The sequence below is a fragment of the Procambarus clarkii genome, chromosome 93 (assembly GCF_040958095.1).
Source record: "Procambarus clarkii isolate CNS0578487 chromosome 93, FALCON_Pclarkii_2.0, whole genome shotgun sequence".
Classification (NCBI taxonomy): Eukaryota; Metazoa; Arthropoda; class Malacostraca; order Decapoda; family Cambaridae; genus Procambarus; species Procambarus clarkii.
This window is the reverse complement of record NC_091242.1, coordinates 13,442,712-13,457,927: the sequence shown is the minus strand read 5'-3', so window position 1 is coordinate 13,457,927 and position 15,216 is coordinate 13,442,712. Positions and strand designations below refer to the sequence as shown.

The following is a 15,216-nucleotide window of genomic DNA, read 5'->3' as shown; positions in this document are numbered from 1 at the left end:
CATCGAGCCAGTCCTCAGGGACTGACGACGACTCCCAGATCCGATTATACAGACTCAGTAAATACTGAGACGTGCTCGGAGGGAGATGGCGAAGCATCTCATAATGAATACCAACGGAGCCCGCCGCCGTAGAACCGCAGAGGGCCAGGGCAGAACGAAGTTCAGAGAGAGAAAAGAGATCATTATAGGGAAGCTGAAGATGAATGCAGAAATCTAAAGGACGAGACTCAAGGACAGGTTTACGAAGAAGGAAAGATTGGGGAAGGTGAAGACCAGAGCTAACAGAAGAAAAGTGGGAACCCAGTTCGGAAACGACCTGCAACGGGTCCGCCACAAGAGTATCATGGAGGTGAAGGACCGGTGAAACATCGGGAACGAACTTACCCGCTATCTTGCGGATACGCTTTCAGATCTGGGCCAGAGGGGTTTCGGACGTAATTGTTGAGACATAAGATGCCCAACATTCACGTTTAGCCGTACGGATGGCCCTACGGGCCACCGCACTCGCTTTCCGAAAGAAAAGAAAAGAATCGGTCGTCTGCCTACGGCGGTGCCTCTTCCAGGCTGCACGCTTACAGCGGACAGCCCGAGCACAGTCCGCATTCCACCAGGGAACGCACTTCCGCGGACCCCGAGAGGAAGAGCGAGGAATAGAGCGGAGGGCAGCGTTGAAGACAGTGTCATGAAAAAGGAGGAGAGCGCGAGAGAGAGGCAGAAGGGAGAGGTCAGAGAGAGCAGCACTGAGGGTAAATAGGGTCCAGTCTGCCTTAGCAAACTGCCACCTAGGGAAAGAGAGGGAAGGGCGAAAAGAGAAAAAGGAAACAAGGATGGGGAAATGATCACTTCCATGGAGGTCATCAAGAACCTGCCACGTGAAATCTAAGTAAAGAGAAGAGGAGCAGAGAGAAAGATCAAGACAAGAAAGGGTGCGAGTCCGAGAGCCCAAATGAGTGGGCTCACCAGAATTCAGATGAGACAGGGAAGAAGAGAGGCGAAACGGCTCAAGGAGGCGACCCCGGGTATTCGTCAGAACGTCACCCCAAAGGGAATTACGACAATTGAAGTCACCCAGCAGGAGCACAGGCTCCGGCAAGGAGTCTAGGTGTTTCAAATCAGGAAGAGAGCGGGACACTCGGGGGGGAGATAAATGGAACAAACCGTGTAGCATTTCCCCACAAAGATACGAGCAGCAGAACAATGGAGAGGCGAAGGAAAAAGTAAAGGAACAAAGGGAACATCAGCACGAATCAAGAGAGCAGAAGAATTAGAAGCCCCAGCAATGGCTGGGGAGGAAGGGGGGAGAGAAAGGAATAGCCACGAAAACGACCAGGACGAGCACCAAGCATTGGCTCCTGGAGACAAAGGGGCGAAAACCGCGAAATCAGAAGTTGGAGTTTGAGGAAATTGGCGTAATAACCTCGAACGTTCCATTGGAGAATGGACAACGGCGAGAAGAGAAAGGACAAAACCAGAGAACAAGGAAGAAACAAAGGCCAAAGAGCAACAGAGCACGTTAAAGAATATTAGGGTCGGGATCAGGGTCAGCAAAGTCAGGGTTAGGGGGGCATGGGTAAACTGAGCAAAGACGGAGGGAAGGAAACGGGAGAACAGATCAGAGGTGGGCGGGCGGGGTCCGGAGGAGGAGGAGGAGGAGGAGGAAGAGGAGGAGACAACGGAGAGGAGCAGTCAAGGACAGCAGCAGGAAGAGGGGGAGTAGAAGGAGGGGAGCGCACCCCAGCAAGAGCAGCAACCGAAAGGGAAGCAGGGGCCAAAGAAACCTCCATAGCAGGAACAGGGGGCGCAATCACTGAAACGGGAGGGGAAGGAGCAACAGAGCCAGAAGTAGGACCTGAGGAAGAAAGCGAAGCCTTCTTACCCGCCGGGGAAGAGGAAGGAGAGGAGCCAGGCTTACGCTTCTGACTTAAAGAGACCGGTGTCCCAGCAACTACGTACCGGGCAACGGATTCCAGTGTCTCAACAGGAGAAGCCGAACGAGAGCACACACGACGGCCTTGAGGAGAGCGATGGACATCCGCCCGCACCGACAGGCGGTGGGGAGAGCCGATAGATGGAGGAAGAGGATGGGAAGGAGGATCGGAGGGGGACGAGGAAGAAGACACAGGAGACATGACAGACCGGGTTGAAAGAAGGGGAACCCCAGACAGAGGACCAGGAGGGGGACCCCCTAGGGAGAGAACTCAAAGGAACAGAGGAGGGGCAGTGGGCGTATCAGGGGTCCAAGGCCCGGAAACGGTTGAGAGTCTGAGGAAGGGGGGGGGGGGGGGGGGGTGGGAAGGACGAGGAGAGGAAGAGCGCAACACGCGAGCATAAGAGATGTTAGTATAAGGCGGGAGCCGGCGAACCTGGCGCCTCGCCTCAGTTAAAGATAAACGCTCCCGGTGCTTCAGGTTAAGGACGGCCGCCTCAAGCTTGTAATGGACACAGGCACGGGAGAAGGTAGGATGGGCCTCACCGCAGTTGAGGCAGCGAGCTTGGGGAGAAGTGCACTCCGACTTTGTGTGGGAGTGAAGGTCACTAAGGACAGAGAGAGACAGTCCCAGAGCAGCGGAGGGCACCATGCCCAAACCTCCAGCACCTGTTACAAAGTCGAGGAGAAGGAATATACTCCAGACAGAGCACCTAGCACCAGCAAGAATGATAGAGGATGGAAGGGTCCTACCATCAAAGGTGACCTTCACAACGCGAAGGGGGTGACGGCGACGACCACGAGGGGGACGAGTAAACGAGTCAACCTGGAGGACAGAATGGCCTTGGGCATCAAGGATATGCCGAACATCATCGTGGCAATCCTGCAGATTCCGAACACTGGTTGCAACATGGGGTGGGAGGAGAATAGTGCCAACACTGGCATTCATCTGAACGTTCTTGGAGACCCGAACAGGGATCTCGCCAAGGCAAGATAAGGCAGCCAAGCGGGAAGCTGCATCATGAGAAGGAGCAGCAACGACACGCGTACCGAGACGAGTGGGGTTGAAAGTAACAGACGCATCCACGGAATCTACAAGATGCCGATGGAGGGAGAAATAGTCAGGAGGCGCAGAATCAAGAGGGAGGAGATCAAAGTATTTGGCCCACGAGCAGGACCAAACAAGGCCTGATACGCATCAGCACGGGAAGGAATCGAGCGAGTGCGGTTGGGGCGCGAACGGCGTTGAGAACCCCTAGAGAGAGAGAGAGAGGGGTCAAAAGGCGCAGTAGTCACAACGAAAGACAGCCACACCAGGGGACGAAGTGGTCACCACCGGGGGCTGGAGGCTCGACCCAACCACAGGAGGAGGGAGGAGAGCTGGAGGAAGAAGTCAGGACGGTCAAAGGAGGAGCAAAGTCGGGGCCCAACGCAGCGGGAGCTACAGAGCCTGGTCTTCCAATACAGGCCGACTCGGGGGCTTGGTCGCCCACCCCACGAGCCTGAGAGGGTACAACGGAAACATTCAACGACAGAGACGAAAAGTGACAAATTCATCCACGAATGTGCCCCCATACCCACCATGGAGCCACAATTAGAGGCAGGACACCCAAAATGAAGCTATCGCCGATCATGCCGGGGCCCCCTACGGGTGCGTCGTGAGTATACGCCCCACAAACGCCACCTTAAGAACCGTCAGTCCGTCGAGATCGGGTTCAGCGACGAAAGGGGGATTGACAATAAAAGGTTCCCCTCGCTCGAGACGTTGGGTACTACAGTTCTACGGGTGCAAGAGTATGCCTCCTCAAGCACCCGGGCGTCAAAATAGAAGAAGTCCAAAGAAATAATCTAAAACAAGCAAAAGGTCAGCAGGAAACGACAAGCAGATAGGAGAAGAGGGGGGGATAAAAAAGAAACATAAGGAAAAGCGATCCGGCACAATTGGAGAAGACAGCAGCAGGAGTGCAAGGCCAGAAAAGGACAGGACTGCCCAACGGAGCATCACACTCCGGCAGCCGTCCACCAAGCCCCCTCACGACGCCAACGGGCCGGATGGGGAGGTTTACACAACACCATGATGATGCAGCAGCAGCAGCAGCAGCAGCAGCAGCAGCAGCAGCAGCAACAACAGCAACAACAGCAACAACAACAGCAACAACAGCAGCAACAACAGCAGCAACAGCAGCAACAGCAGCAGCAGCAGCAGCAGCAACGACCGATGTCACTGCAGTTGCCATTTAGAGCATTTATTTGCCTAGTCCAAAATATTTGTCCAGACAGAAGTTGTCAAGACATTAGACGAGCGAGGACGTAACAGGAGCCATGTTTTAAGCCCCTCATACTGTGAAGATCAATTTCTCAATTTGATAATTTTAACTATAAATGTTGAGGCAACTGACTTTAGTATAATAAAACTATTAATTTTATAATTGCAACATTAATACCGTTTATTGATTTAACATTTGGCATAAAAGAACAGTGGGGGAATCTAGTACCTTCTGAACAAGTGACATTGACAGTAAATATTTTGTTATTAGGTTTATATACACAAGATGACTCTTTAGAACTCAGATTGTCAAGTTGATCATGTCATTTGGTACTCTATTAACGTAACTAAATACTACCTAAATACACTTTTGGCAGGTCCTGGAGCAAAGGGTTCTTCATAGGCACTAATATTTCAGGATCCGTGTCCACACATTGCCACAGGCAGCTACAAGGCCGAATTCATTAGGTGCAAGTAAATTCCGTGCGATTTCTTCACTGGGCAACACTAAAGACGTTATCGCTCTTGCTCAATTAGTTCACCATACAAAGCGAGGAACCGAGTTTGAAAATTTTTACTTCCCCCCATCCAGCCCGGGGAACTGGGGCTCTCCCTCATCAACAACGCCACCGTCATGGACCCATACAGCATACCGTACTCCATCTTGCTCCTGTACTCTTGATGGAGCTCTTCCAGGGTGAAAAGCATGCCCAAACCTCCGGACTCCATCACACCTCTGAAGGTGTTGTAGTAGGAGGAGAGGTAGTTCCGCCAGTTGGTCTTCCTGTTGTCGCCGTGGAGACTGGTGTAGAGGAGGTAGTTTATGTCGGTGGCTGGGGAAGCCAGACGGTTCAGCTGGAGGTCAAGGAGCATCACTTCAACCGGCTCTCCATCTTTATTGTACCTGGAATTATGAAGTAAAACTAGCTAGTGACAGTAGAACAAGTTTGTACACCTCATTGTAAGAATATGTTCGGAACCATGCCGTAAAATGAAGTGCATTAAAGTCTCTTACAAGTTTAATTTTCAAAATTTAAAGTCAAAATACATCTACAAAGTGTACGATGAACTAAAACTTTGCCTACCTGAATTGTAGGTTGTTAACCCAGCAGTCGCCATGACATATTACATCAAACTTAGTTTGTCTGACCAGAAAGCTCTTTACAAGATCAAGGGGCTTGTTCTTGTGCATATCCAACCATCGCCTCGCCACCTCGCAGCCGCCATCTTTGGCCAAAAAGGCCTCCGCCTCCACTAGACTTACCGAGCACTTAGAATTCTGCTCCGCCTCTTCGTCTTCCTTTAAAGTGGTCCAGTCTTCATTAATGTACTTGAAAGCGAGAGCCAGGCCTTTCTCGCTGTCAGGTTCTTCATGCAAGATTTGCATCTTTGCTTTCAGCAGCAGAGAGGCAGCGTGGAGTCGGGCCAGCTCCTGCAGGACCAGTTTTGTATGGGCCTCATCGAGGCCCACCTTGCAGTCTTTAAACACTTCAAAGCCCAGATCTCGGAGGTCCTCTAAGAAGATCATCTCTCTGTTCTCTTCTAATGATGTGTAGAACCACTTTGGCATTCTCAAGTTATGGTGCCCCAAGGAAGTCAGCTCTGAGTTGAGTTTCGGAAGGATTTCCTGAAAAAACTCATTTTCTTTCTTCATCATTTTTAAAGGAAACTCTGCCACTTGGGCCATTTTAGATCTTGGAGGGCATATTTTTACCACATAAGACACTTTGCTTGTCTCCCCCATCAAGGAGAACCGGACTTTGACGCTGGTAACTGAAGAAGAAAAGTTGTCGCCCTTCTCAGCAAGGTCTTTAATTTGCCAGAAGTTTAGTACGGCCTCGCTGCCCTTGTCCGCCTTCAGGGCCTCCTTCACATGATCCTCCCTGATGTTGTACTGCGGTTTGGCAGCGCCCTCGCCTCCTGCATAAGCCACTGTCAAACATACATCGTTAATATTTTAGCACCAAGTTTTCGCGATCTTTCGGCTTCTGTGCGATAATCATTACACATTGAAATCACCCTTCATTAAGAAGTATTACATAAAGTCAATAGCACAACTATTATTTCATGATGTACTACGAGGGTAGCTGGTAAAGGTTATGGATCCTAATCCCGCCCTCGTCCTTCCCATCTCCCTTTTCCTCTAACAGGCAGACTTTCATATTGATATACATGCAAAAGCAACCATCTTTTCCAGCCTTTCCACCGATGAACCCCTTATCTATTACCCCTCCCAAATTTGCTACCCACCTTATTTTTTAATTAAATTACCGAAACGACTGTATGGGGTCTATAATGCGATTAATATATTAGAGGCAACTTTCGTATCACCATGAAAATCTAAAGTACGTTTCAAACAAATTTCAACAATTTAATATTAAAATTATGGTCAAGTCAATTAAATTTTTAGTTTATAAATAAAACAACATTTTATATATAGAACTAACTGTACCCGGCCACGCGTTCCTGAGGCATGCGCTTCTAAGCCACAGCAACCCTCCCCTGTCCTCCCCCCTGATCCTCCACACCATTCTTCCCTCGTCCTTCCAACCATTCCCAGTCCCCTCGTCCTCCCTACAAATTCCCCACTCCCTCGTCCGATGCCTTTCCAAATGATCTGATGTTCCCATCACTGAAAAATAAGACTAACAGAAAACCAATGAAAAAAAGTTGCTCAAAATGAACAGTATAGTAAACAAAACCAGCTCTTAACAACGCAATGTAAAATTAAAAAACAAAATGAAGATAATGAGAAATTTATGAAAATTCTATTTATCAATGCAATTTGAAATATTGAAATGGAATCTTAACATTTAGAATATCCTATGTTGCTTTTACATTCAACGGATGGTGCCGTTTAGGAAAAAAGCAAGTTCTTACCCGTCACCGGTGTAGCATGTATAAAGCATGTATATAAACAAGCTCGTATGCGAATGAAAGTTCTCAAAATCTCAAAGTAATCGGTGAAGAACTTTCGGAGACTAGCGATTTTAAACACGTTTTTATTTATATAGATGTAGAGTAAAATTCGCGACCTCTTGCATACAACACCAGATTCAGATTTCGCAATACAGTTTTAATTTTTTTAGCGACTAAATACTCTAAAATGAAAATATATTTTTACACATTTTAGAGATGGTCAAGACTTAAAGTTTACATGAAACTGCAAGAATTACGTACTACTTAGGTTCACTGCATCAGTCACAGGGCTACCTGGATCAAGGTAATCATTAATATTTCAATAAAAAGATTAGATTTACAGAACCAAATTGTCAATGAATCATCTGACAGTTCAATGCCATTTACTCATCTTTGTCTATTCCTCAATTTTCTTAATTTCACTCTTATTTCATACTCTTACTCAACCTGATATTTCTGATAGAGTAATATTTGCCAGCAATATTCGAAGGCCGTGAAGATACTTTAATGTCTACAACAGAATTGGGGTATGTATTTTCAGGTTTAATACGGGCCAACACAAACTGTCAGTTCCTACTATATGCCTTTAGTTACTTTTGCAACAGATACGTGTAGAGTATTTAGTCTGCTTGTCGACGGGCCAGTACGTAAACCCCCCATCAGAAATTTTAATGAAGTAATACCCTTCAACAGAAGGGACATTAGTGAACTAGTTATGATATGTGGCTGAACTTTGAAAACCACATCACGTACCGGGGCAGAAGCTTACTAATCAAAGTCATTACAGTGTACCGCCGGAACACAACCTCAGTGATGAACCATGTTCCAATAAACAATAATAAGTTAGAGAACAGGTTGTAAACAGCCGTATGACACGCGTTGTGAGAACCACTTCAACTTACTTTAGCTATTCGAGAACGCCTTAAAGGAGGAACACAACGCAAGACGTAGTCCACCAGCCAGTAACGCGAACCTCAAACTGTGCCTAGTACCAGGCGACCTGTTCTCACGTCAGTTCGTTCAATCGCCGGTCGTCACCTACGACGCATTCATAAATTTTTACGTATTGATTTAAAAATAATAAATATTATTTGTTCTCATATATAAATTAGTATTATTAATTATAAAATTTCTAGATATAGTTAGGCATAGGCTCGGTTAGATTGGGTTCTCTTGACGGTTATTAGTATTTAAAGTACATGCGTGAACCATTTACGGAGTAGCGATTCGAACAGAAATCGTCAGGTAACCAACCCGTCCTCGACTCAAGTCCATTACATTCAGCGGTCAACCCCACAGACGCATTCATAAATTTTAACATGCTGTTCATTCAAAACTGGAATTTTCTCAAGTATAAATTAATATTATAATATATTAGCATATTGTGTATATATAGGCATAGGATAGATTAGGTCAGGTGTTTAGGTTCTGTTGGCGATTATTTGCATTTTTAGTACGTGGGTGAAGCATTTATAGCGTTGTGATTCGAACAAAATTCGTCAGTGAAGCACTTGTTCCGGATATGTTCGAACGTCAGCAGTTGTGAGTCGTGTGTAAAGCGCTTTTCATTCATAAACAGGGGGTTTGGCGGGTGCATGGAATCACTTTTGGATCTTTGTTTGGAGGACGGGCTGAGCTAACAGCCCGTCCTATAAACAAAGACCCAAAAGTGATTCCATGCACCCGCCAAACCCCCTGTTTATGAATGAAAAGCGCTTTACACACGACTCACAACTGATTTCGTTCGAACACTTCCGGAACAAGTGCTTCACTAACGAATTTTGTTGGAACCACAATGCTATAAATGCTTCCCCCACGTACTGCAAATACAAATAAACACCAACAAAACCTAAACACCTAACTTAACCAATGTGCACCATATATGTGAATAAGGTTGTAGGAGGGTAGTGGAGTAGGTGGTGACAGTGGGAGGTGGGCACTATATGCATGTATAAGGTTGTAGCAGGATGGGAGTGCAGGTGGCAACAGTGGGAAGTGTGAACCATATGCATGTATAACGTTGTTGCAAGGTTGTGGTGCAGGTGGTGACAGTAGGAGTGGTGTACCATATTCATGTATAACGTTGTGGACATTGGGAGGTGTGCACCAAATGGATGCATAACTTTGTGGCAAGGTTGTGAGGCAAGTGATGACATTGGGAGGTGTGCACCATACGCATGTATAAGGATGTGCCAGTGTAGGGGTGCAGGTGGTGACAATGAGAAAAGTGCATCATATGCATGTATAAGGTTGTGACAGGGTGTGGGTGCAGTTGATGAAAATGGTAAGTCTTCACCATATGCATGTATAAGGTGGTGGTAGGGTGGTGGTGGAGGTGGTGACCTTAGGAGGTGAGCACCATATGCATGTATAAGGTGGTGGCAGGGTGGTGGCGGTGCAGGTGGTGAAAATAGTAAGTGTTCATCATATGCATATATAAGGTGGTGGCAGGGAGGTGATGCATGTGGTTAGAGGGGGAGGTGTATACCATATGCATGTATAAGGTGGTGGCAGGATGGCAGTGCAGGTGGCAACTGTAGGAAGTGCACCACATGCATGTTTAACGTGGACGCAGGGAGGATACACGTGGTTACATTGGGAGGTGTATACCATATACATGTATAAAGTTGTGGCAGAGTGGTGGTGCAATTGGTGACAGTGGGAGGTGAACACCATTTAAATGTAAGTATTTGGCAGAGGGAGGGTACAGGTAGTGACAGAAGGAGGTGTGCCTCACATTCATGCATAAGAATGTGGCAAGGTGGTGGTGCAGGTAGTGACAGAAGGAGGTGTGCCTCACATTCATGCATAAGAATGTGGTAGTGTGGTGGTGCAGGTGGTGACAGTGGGAGGTGTGAACAATATGCATGTGTAAAATTGTTACAGAGTGTTAGTGCAGGTGGTGACAGTGCGAAGTGAGTACCGTATGCATAAAGAAGGTTGTGGAAGGTGGGGGGGTTGCAAGTGGTGACGGTGGGAGGTGTGCACAATATGCATGTATACGAATGTGGCACGGTACTGGTGCAGGTGGTTACAGTGGGAGGTGTGCATCATCTGCATGTATAAAGTTGTTACAGCGTGTGGGTGCAAGTGGTGACAATGGGAGGTGTGCATAATATGCATATATAAGGTGACGGCCAGGTCTGGGTACCTGCTTGATACCTGCTTGATGGGGTTCTGGGAGTTCTGCTACTCCCCAAGCCCGGCCTTAGGCCAGGCTTTACTTGTGAGTGTTTGGTCCACCAAGCTGTTACTTGGAGCGGCCCGTAGGCCCACGTATCCACTACAGTCCGGTTGGTCCGGAACTTTTTTTTAGAAAACAGTCTAGTTTCCTCTTGAAGATGTCCACGGTTTTTCCGGCAATATTTCTTATAGTCGCTGGGAGGACGGTGAACAACCGCGAACCTCTGATGTTTATAAAGTGTTCTCTGATTGTGCCTATGGCACCTCTGCTCTTCACTGGTTCTATTCTGCATTTTCTTCCAGATCGTTCACTCCGGTACGTTGTCATTTTACTGTGTAGATTTAGTACTTGGCCCTCCAGTATTTTCCATGTATATTTTATTTGGTATCTCTCTTGTCTCCTTTCTAGTGAGTACATTTGGAGAGCTTTGAGACGATCCCAATAATTTAGGTGCTTTATCACGTCCATGCGTGCCGAGTATGTTCTCTGTATTCCCTCTATTTCAGCAATCTCTCCTGCTCTGAAGGGGGAAGTGAGTACTGAGCAGTACTCGAGACGGAACAACACAAGTGATTTGAAGAGTACAACCATTGTGATGGGATCCCTGGATTTGAAAGTTCTCGTAATCCATCCTATCATTTTTCTGGCTGACGCAATATTTGCTTGGTTATGCACCCTAAATGTTAGATCGTCGGACATCATTATTCCCAAATCCTTGACATGCTGTTTTCCTACTATGGGCAGATTCGATTGTGTTTTGTATCCTGTATTATGTTTCAGATCCTCATTTTTGCCGTACCGGAGTACCTGGAATTTATCACTGTTAAACATCATGTTATTTCCTGCTGCCTAATCGAAAACTTTGTTGATATTGGCTTGTAATTTTTCAATGTCTTCAGCAGAGGTAATTTTCATTTGATTTTTGTGTCATCTGCAAAGGATGACACGAAGCTGTGACTTGTATTTTTGTCTATATCTAATATGAGAATAAGGAACAGCTGTGGTGCAAGGACTGTACCTCGAGGTACCGAGCTTTTAACTGCGCTCGGACTCGATTTTATTTGATTGACTGTTACTCTTTTTGTTCTGTTCGACAGGAAATTGAGTATCCAGCGTCCTACTTCACCAGTTATTCCCATTGACCTCATTTTGTGTGCTATCACTCCATGGTCACATTTGTCGAATGCCTTTGCAAAGTCTGTGTACACAACATCTGCATTTTGCTTTTCTTGTAAAGCTTCAGTGATTTTGTCATAGTGGTTGAGTAACTGTGACAGACATGATCTTCCTGCTCTAAATCCATGTTGACCTGGGTTGTGTAGCTCATTATTTTCCATAAAACTAGAAATTTGATTCCTAATCACTCTTTCACAAACTTTTATTATGTGTGATGTTAGTGCAACTGGTCTATAATGTTTTGCCAAGGCTTTACTACCCCCTATGTGCAGCGGAGCTAAATCTGCAGATTTAAGTGCAGCTGGTATCTCCCCTGTATCCAGGTTCGTTCTCTATATTACGCTGAGTGCTCAAGCTACTGGTACTTTACATTTCTTTATGAATATTGAATTCCATGAGTCAGGCCGAGGAGCTGAGTGCATGGGCATATTGTCCATTTCTCTTTCAAAGTCTTCCGAGTTCGTGTTAATATCCGTTATATTGTCTTCAGCTTGATTGTCATTCATAAAGAAGCTGTCTGGGTCATCAACTTTCATGTTGTTTATTGGTATGCTAAACATAACCTCATACTAGCTTCTTAGAATTTCACTAATTTCTTTGTTGTCCTCTGTATAGTGTTACGGTGCCCTCTCCTATCTCTTTCGTTTGCCTGCTTTAAGAGTCATATCAGCTCTCCCTACTGATTCTCTGAGGTTCAGGGAGTCCAATGATATATGTGGCGACCAGACCGGCTGCCAGTAAAGGGAAGGAAGTTACATTATAAGTTGTAAATAAAGGGAAATTGGCGCCCTGATATAAAATGAAAGAGTATCCCCTAATGCAGATATGACCTTTTAGAAGGGACACTAGCCGATCGCGGATTGGCCGACTTAGGTCGCGGGCGACCAATCAGGGCCAGCCATGACGTCACCGAGTGCCCCGGGCGGCGCCAACGTCAGAGTTGATCCGACCTTGGAAGCGACAGGACGCGCCTCGGTCTGCTCTCCAGGATTAGAGGCTCTACAAGCCTTTCTTGGTGGATTAGTGCTGGCTATTGCACCCCATCGGATATATTGGAGACCCGCGCGCTTCTGGGAAGCAAAAGGAACCAAGTTTATTGAGCGAAAGAGGGCCAAACTTGGAAAATATTCGGCGACGACGCAGGGCGGCGACGTTGGACGTTGAGGGTCAGAAAAGGTGTGGCGGGCAAACCTAGCTGTGACCGGGTCACATCCACTGAGGGTCTTGGAAGGACGACACCGTGCCTAGGACAAGGAGCAACGCCTTGTGGAAGGGGCGAGTGTGGGAAAAATAGTGATTAGCTCAGCGCCCATCGATGAACCAGGATTGGGGCAGCTGAATCTCAGGGATTGGAACGGCGACGACGCGAAGGCTCCACGACACCTGAGGACCTGTGGAACGTTCCTGGATCGTCGAGGATCGACTCAGGAAGCGTGGGAACCTCACACCATCGAGGGACAGGCGTCGTGAGCCAGGAATGTAAGGTAGATCATTTTCCCTCCCATTACCCCTTGTATGAGTAGGCTAGTTAGGCCACAATATTTACTTATGTATGTGGCAGCAGGACTTTAATACTTTAATAGTAGAATAGGCTGCAAGGCAGCTTGTGTCCAGGACTGTCAGAGAGGACAGTGTGTATTGATGGCAGGACAGTGAAGAAGAGGCGCCGACGTGGTGAAGAGGCCCTCCTGTGAGAGTGTGAGACTCCTGTCTTTCTGCCCAGTTGAAGGAGTGTTGGAGGTCGTGGGAGAAGAGGCTGACGATCTCCAGACTTATTATCCATATTTCCATATTCATGTATTACTTGTGTTTGTGTGTGTTCATGTAATTTGCATCAGTAAATTCGCACATTTTATCACTGTGTTTAAGTGTGCCTCCATTTATGATATTTCTCTATGAGCATACACAAAGGTTATCATAGTACCACCTAGGGAACACTACGTTCTCTATAGCAGTTCCTATTGCCTGGAGAGTGGTAGAGACAGCACAGACTTACATAAAAGTGTACCCTTAGCCATCCGATCAGTATCAGTGCCTGAATGGTGGCAACTATTAACGTAGTGGCTAGAGAGAGGTAAAGCCACACAGACCTTCCTGGGAGAGTACCCTGGGCCAACAGTCTAGTAGCAGATCTATGGGAGTAGCAATCTTCTGGCTACAAACAATATATAATACACCCACTGAACTGCATTGCTGGGGTGCAGATATAATAACCCAGCTGGCGACCTTGCTAAGAAGAAGATAGAGAAGACAGGCGGGAAAGGAGTTCCTGCAACCTTTTTTGTCTGGCAGGCAAGACTCAGGGTGGTTATTGCTATAAGGTAAGCCTGAGTCTTCCTTCACTCCTCCACGGGTCTAGGCCGGAACTGTTAACAGCAGTTTCCCCGTGTTTGACTGGAGGGCTTCCAGGGTGAATCAGTGGCACCCCCTTTTGTGGTGGAAGCAAAGACCTGCGGAGGTGGGCATTGTTGGTCCTCTCCTGTGTGACCAAGGAGACTCCGGTGAATCCCGGGAGTCGGAGGGGCTGAGTATTCGGCCTTTTGAGGCCCTAGCAGCCGAGTGTTAGCAGAGCCCCGGCCCACCCACCTCCACGTGACAGAGAACTGGCGACCTTGCCAGGATTCGAACCCCGGTAGCCAAGAACTGGGAACTTCGCCAGGAAGCGCGGATCAAGCTACAGTGTGGCCCAAATTTCAAGACAAGTGTTGCCAGGGTACTAATACAGTGTGGCCAGTGAATTCAGTAGTACTGTTACTCAACCAGCTAAGGGGCTGAAACGGTGAAATTAGTGCCTACTAACTTGTCTGTGATGTCGTGTATGCTCGATGATATAGAGATGGAGGAGGACAAAGTAAAGAAATTTATTGACACAAGGGACGAGAGAATTTTGGAAGAGTGTACCAAGGCCCAGCTCCAACAAGTGGCAAACCACTTTGGGATCAGGTTGAGGACGACTAAGGTAGCGGAGCGAAGGATAGAGCTCATAGCACAGCTCACAGCTCGAGAGGAGGCGACGGGAGAGGAGCCATCTCAAGAGGAGCCATCCCGAGGAGAGCCGTCGCAAGGAGAACCGTCCCGACTAGAGCCACCCCAAGCGCCTACCAGTGTGGAGAGAATTCACAGTGAACATGGGAGCAGTGGAAGGTCCAGCTGTAGTAAGAGGAGCCTGCAACTGGAAATAATGAAGATGCAACTGGAAGCCCAGCTGCGACGAGAGGAGAGAGAAGCGCAAATGCAGCGAGAGGAACGTGCGGCTGAGCTGTAGCGAGAGGAGCGTGAGCGAGAGGCACGGCTGCAGCGAGAGGAGCGTGAGCGAGAAGCACGGCTGCAGCGAGAGGAGCGTGAGAGAGAAGCTCGGCTGCAGCGGGAAGAAGGAGAGAGACAACTGCGACTGGAGGAGATAAAGGTAAAGAAAGAAGTCGAATTGCGTCGCGTTGAGCGTGGTCTGCCCTCACTACCTGCACGGCGAGATGACCTCAAGGTAAGGGAACGTGACTTACCTACGTTCGAACCACAAGAAGCTGAGGCGTTCTTCGAACACTTTGAACGGATAGCAACTCTGAAGGAGTGGCCAGAAGATGATTGGGCTGCTCTGGTCCAGGGCAGGTTGACTGGTGAGGCCCGGGAAGCCTACAACATGCTGGACCTAGAGGAGTGTACTAGTTACGACGCGATTAAGAATGCGGTGCTCCACTCATTCCGGCTGACTCCGGAGATGTACCGGAAGCGGTTCAGAGAGTGTAC

The 15,216-nt window shown here is 47.6% G+C and overlaps 1 protein-coding gene across 1 annotated transcript; it reads right to left on the bottom strand.

Moving 5' to 3' along the window:
* Positions 1 to 4,344: 4,344 nt before the first annotated feature.
* LOC138359778 (uncharacterized) lies at positions 4,345 to 8,151 on the bottom strand. The gene is made up of 3 exons (XM_069319470.1): positions 8,015 to 8,151; positions 5,279 to 6,125; positions 4,345 to 5,097 (listed from the first exon to the last, which is right to left on the bottom strand). Coding segments are annotated over exons 1-3 (1,236 nt in total). The 5' UTR covers positions 8,016 to 8,151; the 3' UTR covers positions 4,345 to 4,709.
* Positions 8,152 to 15,216: the final 7,065 nt, after the last annotated feature.